Genomic DNA, 23,199 nt, shown 5'->3' with positions numbered 1-23,199 from the left:
TCACATACACACATTTAGCAGATGTTGTAGCGAAATGCTTGTGTACCTAGCTCCAACAGTGCAGTATTATCTAACAATACACATCTGAAAGTAAAATAATGGAATTAAGAAATATATGAATTATGACGAGCAATGTCGGTGTGGCAGTGACTAAAATACAGTAGAATAGGATACAGTATATACACATATGAGATGAGTAAAGCAGTACGTAAACATTATTAAAGTGACTAGTGTTCCATTATTAAAGTGTCCAGTGATGCCATGTCTATGTATATAGGGCAGCAGCTTCTAAGGTGCAGGGTTGAGTACCTGGGTGGTAGCTGGCTAGTGATGGCTATTTAACAGTCTGATGGCCTTGCGATAGAAGCTTTTTTCCAGTCTCTCGGTCCCAGCTTGGATGCACTTGTACTGACCTCACCTTCTGGGTGATAGTGGAGTGAACAGGCCGTAGCTCGGTTGGTTGATGTCCTTGATTATCTTTTTGGCTTTCCTGTGACATTGGGTGCTGTAGGTGTCCTGGAGGGCAGGCAGTGTGCCCCCCGTGATGCGTTGAGCAGACCACACCAACCTCTGGAGAGCCCTGCGGTTGCGGGCGGTGCAGTTGCCCTACCAGGCGGTGATACAGCCCGACAGGATGCCCTCAATTGTGCATCTGTAGAGGTTTCTAAGGGTATTCGGGGCCAAGTCGAATTTCTTCAGCCTCCTGAGGTTGAAGAGGCGTTGTTGCGCCTTCACCAAGTTACATTTGAAAGCTTAGCAGGACAGGAAAATGGTCTAATTCACGTACTTCACGTCAAGACAACATGCCTGGTCATCCCTACTGCCTCTGATCTGGTGGACTCACAACTTCGTTTGTAAATGATGTTTGTGTTTGAAGTGTGACCCTGGATATCTGTGAATAAAAAAATAAATAATGCTGCAGCCTGGTGTGCTTAATTTAAGAAATATGAAATAATTTATACTTTTAATTTGACTATAGATACTCAAGTATATTTTTGCAATTACATTTACTTTTGATACTTTATATTTAAAACCAAATACTTGTAGACTTTTACTCAAGTAGAATTTTACTGGGTGACTTTTACTTAATTTTCTATTAAGGTATCTTTACTTTTACTCAAATGTCAATTGGTTACTTTTTCCACCACTGGGCATTTATATGCCCTCCAAAGAAAGGTTGGTGGACCAAGATTCAAAGGTCATATTGGGAAGAGGTTGTGTTTGCTCGATTGCGCCAAAAAAATTGTACATTGAACTCATTACATCTGGTTGGAAAGCATGTGAATGGTTTGTGTCTTGAGTGTCGATGAAACGGTGGAGCATGTGTTGTTAAATTGTTGTAAGTATGTTGAAGAGGGAAAGATTGAAGTGTAGGGTCATTGAGGTTGGATGGTGAGGTTTGGAATGGATTTGGGGGATGGGGAGGGTCTTTTAGAAGTCAGTAGGGCTCTTTTTTATTTTCTCAGAAGTACTGAGTTAGGTAGGAGGATTCAGAATGTGAGACCGCTGTTATATCAAATCAAAGTTGATTTGTCACGTGCGCCGAATACAACAGGTGTATGTAGACTTTACAGTGAAATGCTTACTTACAGGCTCTAATCAATAGTGCAAAAAAGGTATTAGGTGAACAATAGGTAAGTAAAGAAATAAAAACAACAGTGAAAAACAGTAGCGAGGCTATAAAAGTAGCGAGGCTACATGCAGACACCGGTTAGTCAGGCTGATTGAGGTAGTATGTATATATGGTTAAAGTGATACATGATACACTAGCACAGGCTGCCGCGCGGTGAAACACCGCTTCCCATTCATATCAATGGAAGGAAAGCGGTGAGAAGCGGAGAGGACGGGGGACCTTTGGGCGGCGTGAAGGTGGTGTGGGAGGCGGTGAAAAATATCAACTTTTCCCAACTTTATGCAAATCACCAGCGGCGTCCGCTGGGCGATGACCAATCATATCGAGTGGTTCCCATGACGAATTTGACGCTATATGACCCAAGGCTGGAGCCTTTCTTCAGCGAAGATGGCTGACAAAAATACTGGGACGGAAGCAAATGTAAGGGATTATAACGCCATAACGAATCATGCAACAAAAATGTACAGTTGACAGGAATATGTTAGTTAATGTAGAGACAAACGATTCTGCATTTTTTTTATCACGATTCTGCATTTTTTTTTATCATAAAGTTAATTTACGAAAATCGCGATTTAGCAAGCTAGCTGACTAGCTAACATTAGCCAGATAACGGATGTTGTGACATGAGTATGACATTGTAATTCTGGTTGTTTAATGTTTTAGGGACTCCTGAAATAACCAGCAAACTAGGCTGTCGTCTTGTGAAACAGTGGATGTAAAGAATCTAGCTAGCTAAAGCATTTACTGCAAATTGAATGTACACATTTGTAAGCTTGTCTTGCTGATATTTGCAATGCAGATAGATGAAATAACGTAGCTAGCTATGTTCTTGCTTATTGTGCAGTGGATGATAAAATTACCTGTATGCCTATGGATGTGTAGCTAGCTATCTAGCCGATCTGTGTATGGACACAAACGTTTGGTATACATATTAGTTCAGAACCTAGCTATGAACCTCAGCTATCATAGCCAGTTGTATCAATTTAAGTCTGAATGACATTCATGGATTGAGTAGAATATAATAACTTTGTGCCAAGGATGCAAGTCGTATATACATGTAGTTATTACCATGCATGAGATCCTCACATTGTAGCCTGTACATTTAATATATTCACTGATCATGTACTCTACCTTGGCAAATAAAGGTGCAGTTCAGGTATGAATGTCTGACATTATATATATATATTTTTTAAACAGTACACTACACTTCCTATGCATATAGATTACTGGGAAGCTGTTATCAGAAAGCTTAGCTAGCTAATTGATGATATTAACATTTCTGAAGAGTACAAGTTACAAGCTTTCAAGATTGCATAAAATGCCATGAAGCTCGTTAGTAGTTGCTAGTGTAAAGGAAATAATTCTGCTTGCTTAGTGAGTACCACTTCCTCCCGATTTGCCTAGGGACCTCTGCCTCAGAAATTCGTGACCGCCCTCTAGTGTCTTAGCCGATCGCACCACCTCAAAAGTTAGCTGATGAGGGCCTCCTGAGTGGCACAGCGGTCTAAGGCACTACATCGCAGTGTTTGAGGCGTCACTACAGCCCCGGGTTCGATACCAAGCTGTCACAGCAGGCTGTGACCGGGAGACCCATGAGGAGGTGCACAATTGGCCTAGCACTGGCCGGGTTTTCCTTGCCCCATCGTGCTCTAGTGACTCCTTGTGGCGGGCCGGGCGCCTGCAAGCTGACCTCTGTCACCAGTTAGACGGTGTTTCCTCCGACACATTGGTGCAGCTGGCTTCCGGGTTAAGCGAGCAGTGTTGTCAAGGATCAGTCCGAAACATGACCCTGGCAAGATGAAGGACGCATGGCTCTCGACCTTCGCCTCTCCCGAGTCCATAGGGGAGTTGCAGAAATGGGACAAGACTAACTATCAATTGGACACAATGCCGCGTATCACGCTGAGGGAGCGTGCAATTGGTATGCTGACTGCAAGAATGTCCAACAGAGCTGTTGCCAGATAATTTAATATTAATTTCTCTACCATACACCGCCTCCAATGTCTTTTTAGAGAATTTGGCAGTATGTTCAACTTGCCTCACAACCTCAGGCCATGTGTAACCACACCAGCCCAGGACTTCCACATCTGGCTCCTCCTGCGAGATCAAATGAGACCAGCCACCCAGACAGCTGATGAAACTGTGGGTTTGCACAACCGAAGAATTTCTGCACAAACTGTCAGAAACCGTCTCGGGTGTACTCGTTGTCCTCACTACGGTCTTGATCTGACTGCAGTTCAGCGTCATTGCTGACTTCAGTGGGCAAATGCTCACCGATGGCTATCAGCATGCTGAGGTCATCGTTGTGAACAGGGTGCCCCATGGTGGCGGTGGGGTTATGCAGTGGTGGAAAAAATACCCAATTGTCATACTTGAGTAAAAGTAAAGATACCTTAATTGAAAATGACTCAAGTAAAAGTTAAAAGTATTTGTTTTAAATATACTTAATTATCAAAAAAGTATGTCATTTCACATTATATTAAGCAAACCAGACAGCACACTTTTTATTTTTATTAACAGATGGCACACTAACACATTTTGTGTTTAGTGAGTCTGCCATATCAGAGGCACTAGGGATGACCAGGGATGTTACCTTTGATGTGCGTGAATTTTACAATTTTCCTGTCATTCTAAGCATTCGAAATGTAACAAGTACTTTTGGGTGTCAGGGAAATGTATGGAGTAAAAAGTACATTATTTTCTTCAGGAATGTAGTGGAGTAAATGTAGTTAATTTTTTATTTTTTTTTAAATAGTAAAAACTACTTTACACCACTGGGGTTATGGTATGGGCAGGTATAAGCTACGGAGAACGAACAATTTCATTTTATCAATGGCAATTTGAATACAGAGGTACTGTGACGAGATCCTAAAGCCCATTGTCATGCAATTCATCCCCCACCATCACTTCGTTTCAGCATGAAAATGCACAGCCCCATGTTGCAAGGGTCTGTACACAATTCCTGGAAGCTGAAAATATCCCAGTTCTTCCATTGCCTGCATACTCACCAGACATGTCACCCACGTGAGCATGTTTGGGATGCTCTGGATCGATGTGTACTACAGCATGTTCCAGTTTCCACCAATATCCAGCAATTTCGCACAGCCATTGAAGAGGAGTTTGAAAACATTCCACAAGCAAAATTCAACAGCCTGATCAAGTCTATGTGAAGATGTGTCGCGCTGCACGAGGTAAAGAAGTAAATGGTGGTTCTTTGACCCACAGGCCTTCCTCTTTTTAATAAAGGTATCTGTGACCAACAGATGCGTATGTGAAATCCATAGATTAGGGCCTAACATTTATTTCCTGTAACTCAGTCAAATCTGACATTTTCGTGTTTATTTTTGTCACATTTGAAATATTTCTATACAAATTTGTACGCAGTTCCAGCATTTTGTAAAATCTGTATTTATTCATGATTTACAAAAGGCTAAAGCGAAACAATTTAAATTATTAAAATGTGTAACCTAAAATGAGAAACATGAAGTTGAATACAGTCTTCGAAGCTGAAACAGGATATTGCCACTGTTACTTTATGCACAATTAAAGTTAACATAGTGAAATCTGGCACGTTCTCCTGAAATGAAAGAATATTTACACAAGATGGAGTCACTCAAAAAGCTGTGAATGAAGAGATGTAGGGGTTTAAGACTGGAGAGATTTACTTCATGTAAATAGCATACTGCCCAAATCCTTCAAATAATAGTTACCTACAGTAGCCTATAGGTCCAAATGTATTCCATGTTGTATAGATTTAACAGAAGGCTCAAACATTTTAAATAGACAAAATCTGTGCAAGTACATTACATAGGGTTCAAACAATATTCCTACTTTTGATTTTTATTATCATTTGAACTGACAGTGAAGTAATTATCCTCATACTGGTGATGTATACAACTGGTCAAATTTCACAACTCTTCAAATGACTATTCAATTCAAAGAAAATCAATACTAAAAAGTGGGGGAATAGAAAACATTAAAAAACTGTTAACATCCCCATTGACAGTGAGAACCAAAAAGGTAGGAAGGAGTTAATTGTTTCAATTTCCTACGTCACACTTCTATAAAGTCTGAACCGTCCACTTCTGAAGGTAAACACCAAATGAGAGTTGCTACTATTAAGAAGTATAAGTTCTGTTTGGAACGAGAGAGATATTTACAGTGTGTGTGTGCACTCAAGTGGACCCCCAGTAGGACCCAGTAAACCAGTTTATATATGTGGAAGTCATAGTGAAGACATGGCATCTCCCAGTAATATCTGGAGCAAAACTAAACCCACATTCTAAGGAATGAAGAACAATGTATCACAAACCAGAATGGACAACATTACTCCATTTGAATCACTGAGTCACAGGAGGATGGTGGCACCTTAATTGGGGAGGACGGGATCACGGTAATGGCTGGAGCGGAATGGTATCAATATATCAAACACGTTTTCCATGCGTTTGATTCCATTCGCTCAGTTCCAGCCATTTATGAGCGGTCCTCCCCTCAGCAGCCTCCACTGCACTGAGTATAGGAAGTTGTTTAACTAAAATCATTAGTGTGGTATGGAAAGCCTGGGCATTTATTTAAACAAGGAGAAATTAAAAGTGTGAAAATATGTAATGCAGAAGGAGCATAAAATAACACCATAAAATATTCCACATTACAGTAAGCTATTACATTTTTTTTTTAAATAAGCAAAACTTTATCCCTAACCCAAGAATCATTTTACAAACAAAAATATATCCCCCCCTTCACGTGATTTCAAATGTGTCTTACTAGTATAATTAAAACGTTTTTTACAGTGGTTTATTTTCATATATCTTTGATAGTTTAAGAGGGAAATTAAGCAAATAAATGTCTCTCCTATTGCAATGATACATTTAAATTGTACGTAATGGTCCAGTTATTAAATAAAAACAAAAAAGGAGAGTCACTGGGAAACAAAATCTGGCTCTCTTTCTCGTTGCCGAGTTGGGGCTTGGCGGTCTGTCTGTCTTGCTAAGGCTCCAGTCTACTACTTTGTGTTGAGTTCATTTTCCAGCTCCATTAGTTTTCGTGAGGCCTTGACTTTGTTAGACACCTCTTTCCCTTGGGAAAAGAGCCGCTGGCGCTCCTTGAAGGTCATACTCTCTGGCGCTTCTCCAGTTAAAGTGTTTTCCTGTTCTTGACCACTGCAACGAGAAAAACAACCACAATATGACTAAAACATATACTGTACCACGTTGTGAGTTCTGAGAATTCCTACACTTCAATGTCTCAGTTTCTGATGGTCCCTCATTCAAGTGTTTCCTTTTTAGGAGGCTGACCCAGTTGAATGTTCTGTTTATGAAGAGAGAGAGAGATGCATGGCAGGCCTCACCCTTTTGTCCACTTCTCTCTCAGGTCCTTGTAACCTTCTTCTGATCCTACAACCCCGGTTGTGTTTCCAGTGTATGAATGAAATCCTGTATTAATTAATCAATTGGGGAAATAGAGCACATTAGTTAATAATTTATTTAGTTTTAGTACCATGTTGGCTGGTTAAACCCAAAGCGTGTTTTTAAAAAGATGCTGGGTACAAAAACGTGTATATAACCACTTTCTATTAACAATTTATTCACTGGGATTCATTTACCTGCTTCAGTACACGAAGAGTACTGCACGCCAATGCAACGTTACTGTGACGTAACACTGTGTCAACTGTAAATTGTTACCAAGTCACAATCCAGGCTATAACCGATTTATCTGTACCCAGCAACTTTTCAGTCAAGTTCAAATTCTACAACAAACCAAGCTTTTTCCACAGACCAAAACAAGCCGTTGGGACTAGATTAGCTGACTGAATAGCGTTAGTGCATTCCAAGGCACGCCTGAAGCAGCAGGGTCTGTGAAACAAGTGTGTGGGATCAAAGGTGGAGGTCAACCATTAAGCCATGTAGCACCCGAGTTAAACGGTCATCAAGCCCGTTATGCCAAAATCCACTGCATGATAGGTAGGAGCTCATCAAAGCCACAGGGGCCTGAATGAGGACTGATTTGATGTCCTAACTGGATTTCTAACCGAACACCACTGACCCCCAGGTGACCTCTACCTCTGACCCACAGTAGGCATTAATCAGTAGGCTCACGTGTCCGTGTGTCTGTCAGGGCCATGCCAGCGGAGGGCTGGGGCTGGCGTCTCGCACACTAACCCAGAACTCCCACCAATAGAATCTGACTGGTTGTGTTCCAACAAACGGGGTGGGTGTGTGTGTGGAAGCACAACCAGAATCCAAATGCATGTTGATTGTTTTCTTTTGTTTTAAATGGAATGAAACTGGGGATAACAGGGCAGACACAAACACATTGACTTGTGTGAACCGAGGCAGGACTCCACTGGCAGGGTCAAGTTCTTCTGGTGCAGAACCGGCTCTCAGTCTACAGACTGGTTGATAGGTTGGTACCTATCCAAGATCTGTCCCCTGAGCTAAAACAACACCTTCTGAACCCTTCAATAACAAAAGCACTAAAGAAAGGGCCTCTGATGGTTTGTGGATTTCATTCTTTTAGTAAGCCAAATGTAAGCTTATACAGAACAGTACTTTGGCATCAGATGTAATATAAGTCAACCAAAGGTCTTTCTATATTCTAGAGCCATGGATAATGTGTTCCTTTCATTCAAAAAAGGCAAGCACAAATACCCCTAGCGCCAACAATTCACAGTTAGATTTTGCTGATATTCTTTTATGATAAAGTGGAGCAGGAGGTGGAATCTGAGCAGTCTCAAAACATCTAGATATCTTATCTATCAGAGAGCTGGGTTGCCCTTCACCTTGATGCTGCCAGTGGATTGTGGTAAACAGAGGGTGCCAGTGGTTCAAGTGGAGACCGGTTACCTGAACCACGGCATGGCCTCAGAGGGAGGAGGGAAGCAGCAGCATTAGACAATGTCACAGGCACACACAGGCAGACTGACTGACGGGACAGCCACAGACATGGCAGACAGACAGGAGACATGGCAGGCACAGACAGACAGGAGACATGGCAGGCACAGACAGACAGACATGGCACGCACAGACAGACAGACATGGCACGCACAGACAGACAGACATGGCACGCACAGACAGACAGACATGGCACGCACAGACAGACAGACATGGCACGCACAGACAGACAGACATGGAAGGCACAGACAGACAGACATGGAAGGCACAGACAGACAGACATGGAAGGCACAGACAGACAGACAGACATGGCACGCACAGACAGACAGACAGACAGACAGACATGGGACGCAGAGACATGACAGAGACATGACAGAGACATGACAGAGACATGACAGAGACATGACAGAGACATGACAGAATCAGGAACAGTCATAGCAGCCAAAAAGAGGAGTGAACAGAATACATGAGCGTTGAAAGGAGGAGAGCAAAGCAAAGCAGCAGAGGCAGTAAATAGCAATGGATCTCATCAGGCCGGTTGGAATGAAGCTAGGATTCAGCGGGGGGCGGGTTGCAGGTTTTGTTGATGTGGGATTATAGCAAGGTTAGTGGTGGTCCCTCAATTTGAGTGAGGAATGCAACACATTAACAACAGGCCCAGACATCATCCATACTGGGTAGGGCAGGGGCACTGGCACTGGGTAGGGCAGGGACACGGGTGCTGGGTAGGGCAGGGGCACTGGGTAGGGCAGGGGCACGGGTACTGGGTAGGGCAGGGGCACGGGCACTGGTAGGGGCACTGGTACTGGGTAGGGGTACTGGGTAGGGGCGCTGGTGCTGGGTAGGGGCGCTGGAGCTGGGTAGGGGCGGGGCGCTGGTACTGGGTAGGGGCAGGGGCGCTGGGTAGGGCAGGGGCGCTGGGTAGGGCAGGGGCGCTGGGTAGGGCAGGGGCGCTGGGTAGGGCAGGGGCGCTGGGTAGGGCAGGGGCGCTGGGTAGGGCAGGGCAGGGGCACTGGGTAGGGCAGGGGCACTGGGTAGGGCAGGGCAGGGGCACTGGGTAGGGCAGGGGAACTGGTGCTGTGTGTAGGTGTGACATGCAGGGTGACATTCACTGAGCCTCTTGACTAAGACTGTGTTGCATTACTGCCATATTTTGTCCATGGCTGTTTAAAGTGTTCACATCAGAGGGCTTGCGTTCACAGTTTCTTTAAGAACATTTATAAACATAGACTCATCAGTCTCTAAAATAGAAAGGCATACTCCTGTGATTGTCAATGGTGGATATCATTAGTTACTTACAGCATTTATACTTAAGAAATATCTTATTAGTTCCAGTAGGCTGTTATGGCTCACACAATGAAACACTGAAAATGTATTGTATTTAGAGTATGATAATACTAATAGACTTTTGAATGCCCTTCTCACCAAGAGACTTAAATTATTGTGGTTCGTTGACCAAAAATGCACAGACTATCCCTATAATGTCAAGCAAAGTTTATCTTGAAAGAACTTCACACTTTGGCCAGGTTCCAGCAATAGAAGACAGTAACTGAAAGTTGACACTTCTGCCAGTAGGGGTCACTAAAGGCTTTAAAACAATACATTGTGCCACAGATTTAGATTATAGTGAAGTAGTACTACCGCTACCACTAATCTAATGAGTGACTGGTTTGGAGCCCTGACAGAACTTTAAACAGCCACAGACAAATGCAATGGCTCACTCAACAGATCTTTTCCCCTTTGCCAAGTGAGCCTGAGGAGAGTTACTCCTCTCAGGTCCCATCACAGTGACACTGTGATAGATAAGAAGCCAGTGTCTCAGTGTTCCTTAATCCCACCCCCAAGCAGCCGTGGGGCCCGCGGCAGGGCAGTGCAGGCAGGCGGGCGGCAGGCCACCACCACAGCAAAACCAAACACATGGGCGGGCGGGCGAGGGGCGGCAACACCAACAGTACTATGATTGGATATCTGGAGTGCGATCACAGCGAATCACGGGTTGGTTTATCGATTGCTTTTACTTGCTAGAAGGATGATTGGAGGGAGAGGAACGGGTGAGGACAGAAGAAATTTGACAGAAGGATCGGGATAAACAAACAAAAAACGGAATCTGATTTGCTAGTGGAGGAGTGGAATTTCCAACAAACTATAAACTGATGGGAGATGGAGGGAGGAAAAAAAGGAATTACAAGTTGATTGGCAACTACAATACAGATCTACTGGACTGTCGATAGAGAGGAAGGGAAAAGGAAGCCAGAATGACTCTACTGAAAAAAACAGGAACACAAAAATATAACAAAAAAACATGAATGAATGAGAGATCTGGAGTGGGAGGAGTATGGGAGGGCGTGTCCTCTCTCCTCTCCGTGTCTACCTTTAGAGTTGCCTGTCGGGATGAAGCTGAGGCTGGGTTTGATGGGAGGGGGCTGCCCTGCAGTACTGTTGGCATTGACAGCCGGTGGCTGGAATGAGCTGGACAGAAAGATCCCATCAGACAAAGGGCGGGGCTTGCGCGCAGGCGGCTGCGGCTTGTGAGCGGGAGGGAGGTCACCATAGGACTTTCTGGTGGCGGAGAGCTTAACCTGACCTGCAGCAGCGTCCTCCTCCTCGTCATTGTACGAGACAAACTTGGCAGTGTACATGGCGTCAGGGGAGATGACCTGGGTTTTGAGGTAGGAGGTGTTTCTCTGAGGCGGGGGTGGAGGAGCGTTAGTGGCAGTGGTTGCGGGGGATGCAGTGGGAGGGGGGGGCTGAGGCTGGTAGTCCCTGGGGAGGGGAGGTCTGTACAGACCAGGCTCGTCAGGCGTCAGCAGCTTGCGCTCGGCCTCCTCGTGCTGCCGGCGCCGCCCTTCCTCCAGGCGTGTGTAGTACTCCTCCTCCTGCCTCCTCTAAAGGAATGGGAAGAGCCTGTTAGTGTGGCCAAGGCATGGCTGACTGTCTTGGACTGACACATTCTGCTGGAGGGAGGATCCCATGGCCACAAGACAGCCAGAGAAGTCCTCCACTTCCTTATCTGTTCACTATGTGTCTGTGTAATGTGCGGGGGAGCCTGCTCTGTTTTTCATCTCCTCTACATGCTGTGTTGAGAACCACCATCAGCGAGATATAGGTACTTTTTTTTCTGACAGCTGGGGCAGTTTGGGTTAGACTACAGTCAAGTCATTCGATAGGCTTGAATTCAAGGACTTTTAGAGGAATTCTATGGTTTTAGCTCTGGAAAAGGGACCAGCTAGTTATAGAGATTGGTCTGCTCTGGTTTCTGTACATGGATCCCCTGGGTTAGTGTGTGGTGGGTGGTATGGTGGGTAGGTATATGACATCGATGAGAGGATGGTGAGGCGAACAGAGGTGACGTGTTGTACTCTGGTATGACCACAGCGAGGGTAGGGCATTCCAGCAGCAGGTCCAAAGCAATGCCTGATGAAATGACAAATGGCTTCCAACAAAAGTAAGATTCCGTAAACAACCTGACAAAGACAACAAGTGACTCCCATGCTTTTCGGGGGTAGGAGGGTTACACACATCCATACATAACATCACATAACACAGAGGAAGGGGGCCATCTTGAGAACATGCCGTTGGACATCATTGTCATTATTACAGAGCTTTAGATTACCAGTGGTCTGAGGATGACTCACAGGAACACAACTAAATCAATGGTGACACAGTGAAAACAAAATGGCGCTGGGATGTTGTAACATTGTCACACAAGGTCAGATGACTGGATGTTGATGCTCTCAGACCACTGGTAAATCAACGTCCCCATAACTGACTGGGTCTGAGGACAGGAAACACTCCAAAACCACACTTAGCCCCTGACAGACAAAACACCACCAGGCATCATTAAGATAAGTGAGCATTCTGTCTGGCTGTGAGCTCTCTGGCCCAATACTACTTCTCCTGAACACTACCTCCATCACTAATCACTACTCGACTGGAGTCCTAAAAACCCAGCCAGACAGAGTCCCCTCCACAGTTCTCTGATTGGTTCATTGTAGAGGGGCGTGTTCACAATTCTTCATACAGGATCACTTACAGCTCCGCGGAGAGTGTGTGACCAGGAACAGTAGAAACCTTGAAAAAGCTGGTAATGTTAGCAGATTATAAAAAATGGCCGCCTCAGTTGCCCCTCTACACCCCCTGAAGGGAAGTGGTCCCACAGACCGGTCTTTACTTTCCACTGTATAATTGTTCTCTTATGCTGGTGGGCTGTTTTGTTTAGGCACAACTCCTTTTTCATGAGGTAAACTACAATTAGCTGGGCAGATCCCCATGGGGTAATACTTTAATTACAGTGCAGCTTGGTCTCTTAAGTCTCTCTCTGGGTTTACACTCCGTTACGCTGATGTCCTCTGCTTCCGATTTGGCTGTGGCTTTCTGCTTTAATCTGCTCTGCTTGCAATGCCATCAATCCTTTAAAAAAAACTTAACTAGCGTCAAAATTGTCTTTACAAAAAATAATGAAACACAGCTGTGTCATCATAGCATCTGGATTCCATTGAGGTCTATCAAATTCATATAAAATATTAACTTATTACGGTCAGACTGAACAGATATCACTTTCATAGAAATGTATGATATTTTGTCAGAACCTGTCTAACCAGCTGTGTTAAGCTAACTGCTGGGAGGACTGTGTAGTGTACACGGTCCGATGGGTCCTGTCAGGGAGGTGTACCTTCTCATCGACCTCTCGTCTGGCCCTCTCCTCCTCTCTCCAGCGTCTCTCCTCCTCCTGCTTGGCCCGGTCCTCCGCCTCACGCTTACGGATCTCCTCCAGCTGCTGCTTCCGCCGCCGCTCCTCATCCTGCAACTACACACACACACACACACACACACACACACACCCCATTCAGCACCATGTACACAGCCCGGGGACTTGTCCTACAGTCTATAATCTCCTAAAAGGTGTGCTTGGAGATAAATCTGTTGTAGAGTGGAATATATTTTGTTAAATCAAACTGTTTCTTATATTAGACCCAAATGCGTTATACATAAGTGTTATTTGAGGCCCTGCTCCCTAAGGTGGAAATATAACTTAGTAACAAACGATCCTCAGCTCTACAACTGGAGCATACCTACTGATGCGCTAGTCACACTATCCTACCTTGAGTTCACATTACTCCAGTCAGTCAGTCCGTGTTTCCTCAGTCCGTCACAGCTCAACAGTAAAGCCCTAAGGACTGCTATCAGGTCTGCATCTACACACCTCTATACAGGCTTATTCAGCAGATTGGCCCCCTGTCAGGGGCATCGGGTTTCCAGACAAGGGCCCGTTGTGTTGAAAACGTCTAGGTCTAGATATTGTGGAGGAATGTTCTGTATGCTTAGTTCAACGTCTAGGTCTAGATATTGTAGAGGAATGCTCTGTATGCTTAGTTCAACGTCTAGGTCTAGATATTGTAGAGGAATGTTCTGTATGCTTAGTTCAACGTCTAGGTCTAGATATTGTAGAGGAATGTTCTGTATGCTTAGTTCAACGTCTAGGTCTAGATATTGTAGAGGAATGTTCTGTATGCTTAGTTCAACGTCTAGGTCTAGATATTGTAGAGGAATGCTCTGTATGCTTAGTTCAACGTCTAGGGGGGTTTTCTGGGGCCATTTCCACTATGCCACAGGATAGGTCGTCTGTGTTGAGAGAAGCAGTGTGCACTGCAGACAGGCACATGGTGACAGCTGGACATGCAGAATGAATGACAACGTGCAGCAACAACAAACAAAAGCATGGTTGGGCAGAGTGGAGCAGAAGAACGTCCACTTTATTTTCACTGATGTCATGATGACCAAACAACAGACTGGAAGTCAATCACCAGATGAAACATGACTACAGACGGACAGAAGAAAACACTGTGCAACTTTCCCCAATGAGAGAGGAGGAGGAGAGAGATGCTCCAGCATACAGGCTGAGCACAAGCGTTGTTCACACACACAGCTGGATGACTGGAATGAAGTGGACTGACACCACACTGTGCAATGATGGTTACGCCCCACATGCAGGTGACCATTGCTGGGGAGGGTCTTCCACCATGCAGACAGAACCCCACTGCAGCAGGCCAGGCAGCTCCCTGCTCTGAAACAACGGCTGCATAGTACTGAGCCTCCCTGGAACAAATACTTTATTTAACCATGCCCCAGTTAGTTTTAGATTAAAAAAGAGTTAGAGGTTAGATTACTGTGTTATACTGATTTTCTTTTTCTTTCTGGGAATTGTTTTAATCAATGATGATGATTTATCTTATGAGGCATTATTATTTGGTATCGTCTTTTAAACGAGCCCTGAGCAAAATAATTAGTGTGGCTGTCTGGCCTTTGGCTCTCAAAGAGACCAAGTCAGATCAATGTTCCACAGATCGACAGGGTCCCAAACAGCCAATGAGAATCGCAGGATGACTTCCCCGTGGCTACTCTAGAGCCAATAGTGGCACCTCCAACTTCCCGAACCCGCCCCACGAGCACAGCAGCCGGCCCCCAGGCCTGATGAGGGAGGGCAGAGGATGAAGGAGAGGAAACACAGGTGGAGCCCAAGACAAGTAAGAAAGGAGAAAGGAGGGAGAGTGCGTAAAGATAAAACGTACCAAGTCTAGAACAGAGATTGCTGGGACAGCAGTCTGCTGCGGAAGAAGAGAAGAAACCAAATAGAGAGAGAAAACAGAGGAGGATAGGAACGTGGGAAAGAGAGTGAGTAAATAAAGAGGAGGAGGAGGGCATAGAAGAAGGTGAAAACATTGCTAGGGGTTTTAGAGGCAGCAGTGATGTGGTGCCCGGAACATTCCTCCCCAGTATGGGACTGATTACGGCCAGCGGTGAATGTACGGCCCACTTCCCCCCAGACCGATAACGCTCCACTTCGCTCCGTCTGATCCCCCCCCCCGAGATACCAAAGCCTGGATGGCAGGGACTCGGAAGAATGTTGCTCACTACTTAAGGAAACTTCCTGGAGTCTCACTAAACAGCTTGAATAAAAGGTCACAGCAGAGACAGTACTGTTGTAACAGTTACTAATGAGGAGTAATATACTAGAGGGGCCTCGCTGGTTAATGTTCATCTGTGCTGTTGTCTGAGGAGACCAGGGACATTAGCCCTCGTTAGATGACGTATGTACGTTTTATTCTATTCAAGTATGACTGTTTTCATGCCGAATGTAACACTTTCTGATGGCCATCCTGTTAGACCAGGAGATGAATCATTTCCAAATGGCCATAATTATGAAAAAAAAAAAGGAACAATTTCTACTTTGCCAGGTTTGTTGTGGGTCCGGCGTCCTGCCCCTCCCTCTCTGCAGCCAGTTGAGTACAGCAGCTCAGCTTAGCATGGCAAAGCAATGGCATAAGCATGTTGCAGGTGCACACCTCAAAACATTCATTGTAGCTAGCTACTTAATGGGAGTTCCTCAGGGGAATTCCATATCCTACTCTGTACCCATTGAAGGGATACTTTAGGATAATGGCAATGAAGCCCTTTTTCTACTTTACAGAGTCGGATGAACTCATGGATACTGTTTTTATGTGATCTGCATCCAGTATGATGGAAGTTCGAGGTAGTTTCGCAAGCCAATGCTAACTAGCGTTAGCGCAATGACTGGAGGTCTATGGTATCTACTAGCATGCTGACAGTTACCATAGGCTTCAAGTCATTGCGCTAACGCTAGTAAGCAATTTCACTAACGCTAGTTAGCAACTCCCTTTAAACTGCACGCAGAGACATACAAATGGTGTCCACAAGTTCATCTGACTCTGGAGAAGTAGGTAAAGGCCTGCATTGCCAAAATTCTGAAGTATCCCTTTAAGCCCATTTCCATTTCCTATTTTCCCACTACCCTGCTTGGCCCATGGCTGACCCTTCCTTGGCATGAGAAATGTCATGCTCTGTGAGTCAAGTGGCTCAAAATGTTCATAGAGCTCAGGTCATTTATAAATGGGTCTACTGTAATCAATGATGAGTCTGTGAATCTAATGATCTCAGCACTGAACATTTTGGGCCACTAGTTTTCCTCCACACACCTTACCTCCCTGATGTGCTGTATGATTCTCTATAGCGTAGCGTACCTTCTCCATGTTCTCCAGTGTGCTACACTAGACCCCTGCTCTCCAGGGCAGCTCACCCTTGCTCTCTTCTCCGCCTCCAGCCGCTGCATGATCATCATGGTGTCCACGTCCTCGTCGTCATCCTCCTCATCTTCCTCATCACTCTGCTTGGACTCCTGCAGTCTCTTCTGGAACTGCCACTCCAGCATCAGCTTCCTGAGCCGGTCGCTCTCCTCGGCCGTACGCTCCGGCTTGGCCTGCAGGTCCTGGATCTCCCGGTCCAGCAGGTCTACGATGTGCAGCTGCTGCTGCTTCTCCAGCTTCTCCCGGGCATCTCTCTTCCAGGGGTCTGGGGACAGGCTGTCGCTGGAGGACAGCTCCGCCTTGTTGATGGTGATGTACTGCAGGTCTCGGCGCTCTATGGTGCGGGGCTGCTGCTGCGGGAGCAGCTCTCTGATCACTGTGTCCATGGGGTTACCCTGAGGGGGCAGGGTCGTCGCTCTGGGCAGAGTGGACAGTTTCTCAGGCCTGGGGGGCTGCTGCTGCTGCTGGGCCTGCTGTTGGCCCTGGGGGGGGAGGTAGGGCAAGGGGGGCTGCTGCATTGGCATGGGGGACTGGGGAGGGGGCATCTGATAGTGCTGTGTGGGAGGGGGGAGTGTGCCCCCATGTTGGTTGTTGTTGTGGGCTACAGGCATGGATGGGTTACGGACCTGTCCCAGCTTCCTCTCCTGTTCCCTCCTCTTCCTCTCCCTCTCCTCCTCTAACCGGGCTTTCTCTTTCTCATACCAGCGCTGCTGCTCCTCGCGCTTCTTGCGGTCGGCGGCTGCTGCCTGCTGCTGGGAGGCCGAGGGAGGAGGGGGTAGGGGCAGGTCGGGCTGGGTATCAAAGTCCTGGTAGTGTACAGGGGGAGGGGGCGGTGGAGGGGGAGGGAGGTCTGTGCGTGTGGCCTGAGCCACGGGGCCTGGGTGCGGGGCGATGGGGCCAGGGGTCTTCCAGCGTCCCGGCCCACTCTTGTGGTTGCTCTGGGTCTTGTTGGAGGAGTAGTTGAGGTGCTCCTGGCTGGAGGTGGAGGACTCCACAGAGGAGGAGACCTGGTGGTGGTTGACCCAGTGTTCCCCACTGCCTCGCTGGTAGTCAGCCTCTCTCTGCTGCTGCTGCAGGTGGACTAAGTCCTCAGGACGCAGGGTGGCTGGAGGGTAGCCCCCTGGGAGGTCACACAGCTCCTCCTGAGAGTGGCCCACCCGCTGAGAGGATAGACACAGCAGTCACATACACAAACATTAACACAGTGCAAGAGCAGCACAGCACGTTTACACTACCGTATACACCTAGTACATGTGTAAATTAACAACATGCAGGCATAGTATTTGATATTATGAGAGATGCTATTCAGACAAAACATTTCTGCATGATTCCTTTGCCCGTGTGCCCACCTGCATGGCCATGCTGCTGTTGTGGTGGTCTTCCATGGAGCCAGGAGGAATCCTGTCGTCAGCGTATAACTGCCCCGCGGCCGGGCCCATCCGGTCTGTAGACTTGGAGGCTGGGATGGTGAAGTATTCCCTGGGGTAGGTCTGAGTGGGGATTGGGTAGGCTTCGGGACGAGGTGGAGAGGGCTCGTCCTATAGGAAAGGAAAAAGGGGACTACTATTAGAACATACACTAGGGTTGGCTAAGAGACGTAGGATAAACTAGACAAATCGCTCGTGGTCACGGCGCAGATTTCCGGCATCAGTGTTATTAACGGTAGCAGATGGCGGTGGGATCCTGTGCTCAGGGAGACCATTGTTTTGTTGACAGGATAAGCAGCACACGAATACCACAGCTGGGTAGCTAATCAGTGATAGTGGTTGGAGGCTGATGAGGATTTATTACAGGGGGAACAATAGATAAAGCTATTTTCAATTACGCTGGAACGTTGTGATTTTACCGCCAATAATGACTCTTAGTAATCTTGGTTGTTTTGATTGTGAGAGCTGAGAAGAACTGATTAAACACAGGGAATGCTGCAATACTGTATTGGTTGTGCTGGATCACAGTCCTGTCCTACTCTGTGTGGCCTGTCCAGTTGTGTGACTGGTAATGTCTTGGTGTGGTCTGGTCTCATAACTGAGACAGTAGACCTTCTCCTCAGGCACATATGTTACGGCGACATTCCTCTGACTGGTTGTGTTGCTGTGGTTACTCACATCAGCACACAGGTTGCCCGTGGAGACGGAGGTGATCTTTGTCCCAGGTCCTCCTGGGTAGACGGCATTTCCTCCTGGACTCTGACTCTGGTCTGGAGGAAAAACACCAGGTAGTCACAGCCGAGCAGACACTAAGTCAGTGGTCACACACACACACACACACACACACACACACACACACACTACTCCAGTGATCACCATTCACCAGCAGGTTGACATTTATTGTCATGAATCTTGCTGTGGAGGCAGAACTTAGTGATTTCTGCTAGATGGACCATTTGCTTTTTGGTCTTAATATAAGGTTAGGCATTAGGGTTATTAAGGTTAGGTTTAAAAATGAGATTTTATGACTTTGTGGCTGTGCTAGCTAGTGACCACTCTGCAGAGCTGCCTCCAGGGCAAGATTCATGACAATAAATGTCAACCTGCCATTCACCATCTCTTGCCCTGGAGAGCTATGGGGTTTGGAGGTTTTTGTTCCAGCCCAGCACAAAGGTCCATGTGTTGGAGTTTATTTGAAAAGTTTAAGTAGGAAATTGCATGCATTTTTATGATTACAGAGAAGGTGGCCAAGTCTCAATTAATACTTTCCAGTCAATCATATTTCATGGCTTTTAGAAAGGGCTCACAGAGCTTGTTTTTCCACTCACAGCTGTCCCCCAGTGTTAGTTATGACACAATATTAATGAAGCAAGACAGACACATTTAAGTGCCTTGAGTTTTATTTGCATGTTCTACAGTCCTGTAAAGATAGTGGCTAACTGGGACAGGCAACATCCACATGATTCTATTGTAACATTCTCTATAAAGCTAACTTTCATCAAGGTTTTATATGGTTTATAATTGGTTTCTCTTTTCATTATCAGTATCCTTTTCCAGCGTTATGATATCAGTAACATCCATAATGGTTGTGGATGTGATGGACATCGATGCATCAGATCTTAAGCTCCAGAAGCTTGTGCATTCACCACGTCGTGTGCTTGTTCTGGGACGTATTCTTCAGACGTTTACTGAAGCAATTGGTGATATCTTGAAAATGTGTTCTAGCTAAGATTCTCTTGGAAAATGTACGCTGAAATGCATCTCTCATACATGGCAGCATAGTGTCTTTTTCAAATGAAACCCCCAAAAATACACTAACTTAATCCAGTGTCCAGAAAAGTCGATATATACAGTACCAGTCAAAAGTTGGGACACATCTACTCATTCAAGGGTTTTTCGTAATTTTTTTACTATTTTCTACATTGTAGAATAATAGTGAAGACATCAAAACGATGAAATAACACATATGGAATCATGTAGTAACCAAAAAAAGTGTTAAACAAATACAAATATATTTTAGATTCTTCAAAGTAGACACCCTTTACCTTGATTACAGCTTTGTATACTCTTGGCATTCTCTCAACCAGCTTCATGCGGTAGTCACCTGGAATGCATTTCAATTAACAGGTGTGCCTTGTTAAAAGTTAATTTGTAAAATGTATTTCCTTAATCCGTTTGAGACAATCAGTTGTGTTGTATACAGAAGATGGCCCTATTTGGTAAAAGACCCCAAAATTTTTTAAATAAATAAAATTAAAAGAGACTTGCTTGGGCCAAGAAACATGAGCAATGAACATTAGACCAGTGGAAATCTGTCCTTTGGTCTGATGTGTCCAAGTTTGAGATTTTTGGTTCCAACCGCCGTATCTTTGTGAGACGCAGAGTAGGTGAACACGTGTAGTTCCCACCATGAAGCATGGAGGTGGTGGTGTGATGGTGCTTTGCTGGTGACACAGTCTGATTTATTTAGAATTCAAGGCACACTTAACCAGCATGGCAACCACAGCATTCTGCAGCGATACACCATCCCATCTGGTTTGCGCTTAGTGGGACTATCATTTATTTTTCAACAGGACAATGACCCAACACACCTCCAGGCTGTGTAAGGGCTATTTGACCAAGAAGGAGAGTGATGGAGTGCGGCATTAGATGACCTGGCCTTCACAATCACCCGACCTCAACCCAATTGAGATGGTTTGGGATGAGTTGGACTGCAGAGTGAAGGAAAAGCAGCCAACAAGTGCTCAACATATGTGGGAACTCCTTCAAGACTGTTGAAAAACCATTCCAGGTTAAGCTGGTTGAGAGAATGCTAAGAGTGTGCAAAGCTGTCAAAAGGCAAAGGGTGGCTACTTTGAAGAATCTGAAATCTGAAATATATTTTTATTTGTTTAACACTTTTTGGGTTACTACCTGATTCCATGTGTTATTTCATAGTTGATGTCTTCACTATTATTCTACAATGTAGAAAAAGTAAAATAAAGAAAACCCTTGAATGAGTAGGTGTCCAAACTTTTGACTGGTACTGTACATTAAGAGAAGAATGACCTGTTAGGGTGTGGTGTCTGGCCTTGTATAAGGCTACCTGTAATTATTCAATCCTAAAGTACTATGCCAGGGTTGTCAAACATACGGATCCGGCCCGCTAGGGGGTCCAATCCAGCCCGCGGGTGGTTTGAGTAAAAATGTAAAACAAGAGTTGGACACCCCTGTACTTTGCCTTGTGTTGACATTTTAAAAACATTCCAAATGACAACACGTTATGCTAGATTCGGATCAAGAAATCGTTAAGATTTTAATGTCTATTTCAGACTCTAATGGAGGATGTAACTTCCATAAGGGTTGTTTTTCCTCTCTAAAGTAATAATAGAAATGACAATATTCATTTGATTGTTTTTGTGTTCAGCCAAGCCTTTCCTTCAAAATGGCAATCCATGATTTGACCTAAAACAAACTCAGACTTTTGCTAATATGTTCAGTCTCCCCAAAATGCCATTTCAAGTAACATCCACAATACTTCTTATTAGCTTAATTTTTCCAACACGTGATATATAAAACATACAACATGTCAATATTAACAAGTCCACTTTTTGGGGTATGCACTCCCCCCAATGGGTGCTATATTCACACAGCAAACGTTACAATTCTATTTTGTTTGTCCATTCTGTGAGACAGAACGGACCCCTTAATTTCGCATGCAAATCTAATGTCCATAACGCTGGAATCGCCCATCTACTCACTGGCCACGTTGGGGCTGGAGCGGTGGTCGGCCCGGTTCTTCAGTAGTCTCTCCTCCCCGCTCAACTTCTTTGGTTCTGGGTAGGCCTGCCAGTCACCCTGGGGGCTCTCTGGAGAGCCGTTCTGGACTGAGTTGTTGTACAGTTCAAAGCCTTCACTCTTTGGTCTCAGTTTACCGTTCTTATCACGCCCTCCTTGTAACGCTGAGAGGAAAGGGAGAAAGAGTTTTTATTTAACTAGGCAAGTCAGTTAAGAACAAATTGTTATTTACAATGACGGCCTAGGAACAGTGGGTTAACTGCCTTGTTCAGGGGCAGAACGACAGATTTTTACCTTGTCAGCTCGGGGATTCGATCTAGATTCCAGCAACCTTTCGGTTACTGGCCCAACTTGGCTACCTGCCGCCCCTTAATGAGCCAACCACAGCAGACAGTACATGTACAATGGACATTGTTAACTATCAGTCACATTCTCAGTACAAACACTACCAGCCAGCCAACGCCCCATAAACTACAACCGTCTCGCTCCAATACCACAGAAGTCTAGAGGCTGAATGTTGAAAACAAAACAAAGTAGACTTTTGCTTCTGACATTTCATGGAATCTGGAGCCCTAATGCCAACTGCTAAGTTTAGTCCTGTATGGCGGCGGGGGTTGGTGCCACAAACCCTCATTATCTACTTAGTCAAACCTCGGCTTTCCTCTGACTCTAGACCGTTACTGGGGACAACAAGGAGGGACATTGTCTGCATCGGAAATGGCACCCTATTCCCTATATAGTGAATCCCTTTTTTACCAGTGACTTATGGACCATAGTTAACAGTAGTGCCCCCGTTGTCCTAGCAGACCCTTACCTCTGGGCATCATAGGAGAAGGCTGGTTGAGGAGTGTGGCCAGGCCGTGGTAGATAGCGCCCTGTTTGGCCACCTCCAGTGTTACCACAGAGCCTGTCCTCGTCATCAACTCTGCAGCCCTGAGAAGAGTTATTCATGGGATTCAGAATACATTGGACTGGGGAGATGATTGAATGCAACAGAACACAGCAAATATGGCGAAGTTATAGTTTTTCATCGTGGCAATACCAAGTACTGATGTTTATGAGACTTCCATTGGCAGACCAGGCGATCACATAACTGTATCAGGAATGGCATTCCCCATATGCAATAGCATTTAGAAGAAGTTCATTTCCCAACAGTTTTCGACTGTTTGTTTGGCGCTCAAGCCTTGTGGTTTATCATTGGACACACACACACACACACACACACACACACACACACACACACACACACACACACACACAGCAATCAATAAATCCAAGATTTGGACCAGATTCTGTCGTCAGTTTAAGAGCAGATATAAAAGTGTAATGAGCCGTATGCTGTTAAATCAACGTGGCAATTAGATTTTAAA

General features: G+C 45.4%; 1 protein-coding gene across 13 annotated transcripts in view; it reads right to left on the bottom strand.

The window, feature by feature from the left end:
- Positions 1-5,025: 5,025 nt before the first annotated feature.
- The window catches only part of afdna (afadin, adherens junction formation factor a), a 132,814-nt gene continuing 114,640 nt past the window's right edge, over positions 5,026-23,199 (bottom strand). For 5 of the 13 annotated variants that reach the window (XM_029752027.1, XM_029752031.1, XM_029752036.1 and 2 more), the window contains 9 exons: positions 22,644-22,762; positions 21,793-21,993; positions 18,731-18,822; positions 17,975-18,163; positions 16,619-17,785; positions 13,196-13,330; positions 10,895-11,408; positions 6,981-7,065; positions 5,026-6,792 (listed from right to left, as the gene is read on the bottom strand). In XM_029752027.1, the coding sequence (XP_029607887.1) occupies positions 6,636-6,792; positions 6,981-7,065; positions 10,895-11,408; positions 13,196-13,330; positions 16,619-17,785; positions 17,975-18,163; positions 18,731-18,822; positions 21,793-21,993; positions 22,644-22,762 (2,659 nt within the window). In that variant the 3' untranslated portion in view covers positions 5,026-6,635. The remainder of the gene's footprint in view (positions 6,793-6,980; positions 7,066-10,894; positions 11,409-13,195; positions 13,331-16,618; positions 17,786-17,974; positions 18,164-18,730; positions 18,823-21,792; positions 21,994-22,643; positions 22,763-23,199) is intronic. The other 8 variants (XM_029752057.1, XM_029752078.1, XM_029752076.1 and 5 more) reach the window with 3 other exon arrangements.

Source organism: Salmo trutta, chromosome 1, assembly GCF_901001165.1.
Source record: "Salmo trutta chromosome 1, fSalTru1.1, whole genome shotgun sequence".
NCBI lineage: Eukaryota > Metazoa > Chordata > Actinopteri > Salmoniformes > Salmonidae > Salmo > Salmo trutta.
This window is presented reverse-complemented; position numbering and strand designations above follow the sequence as displayed.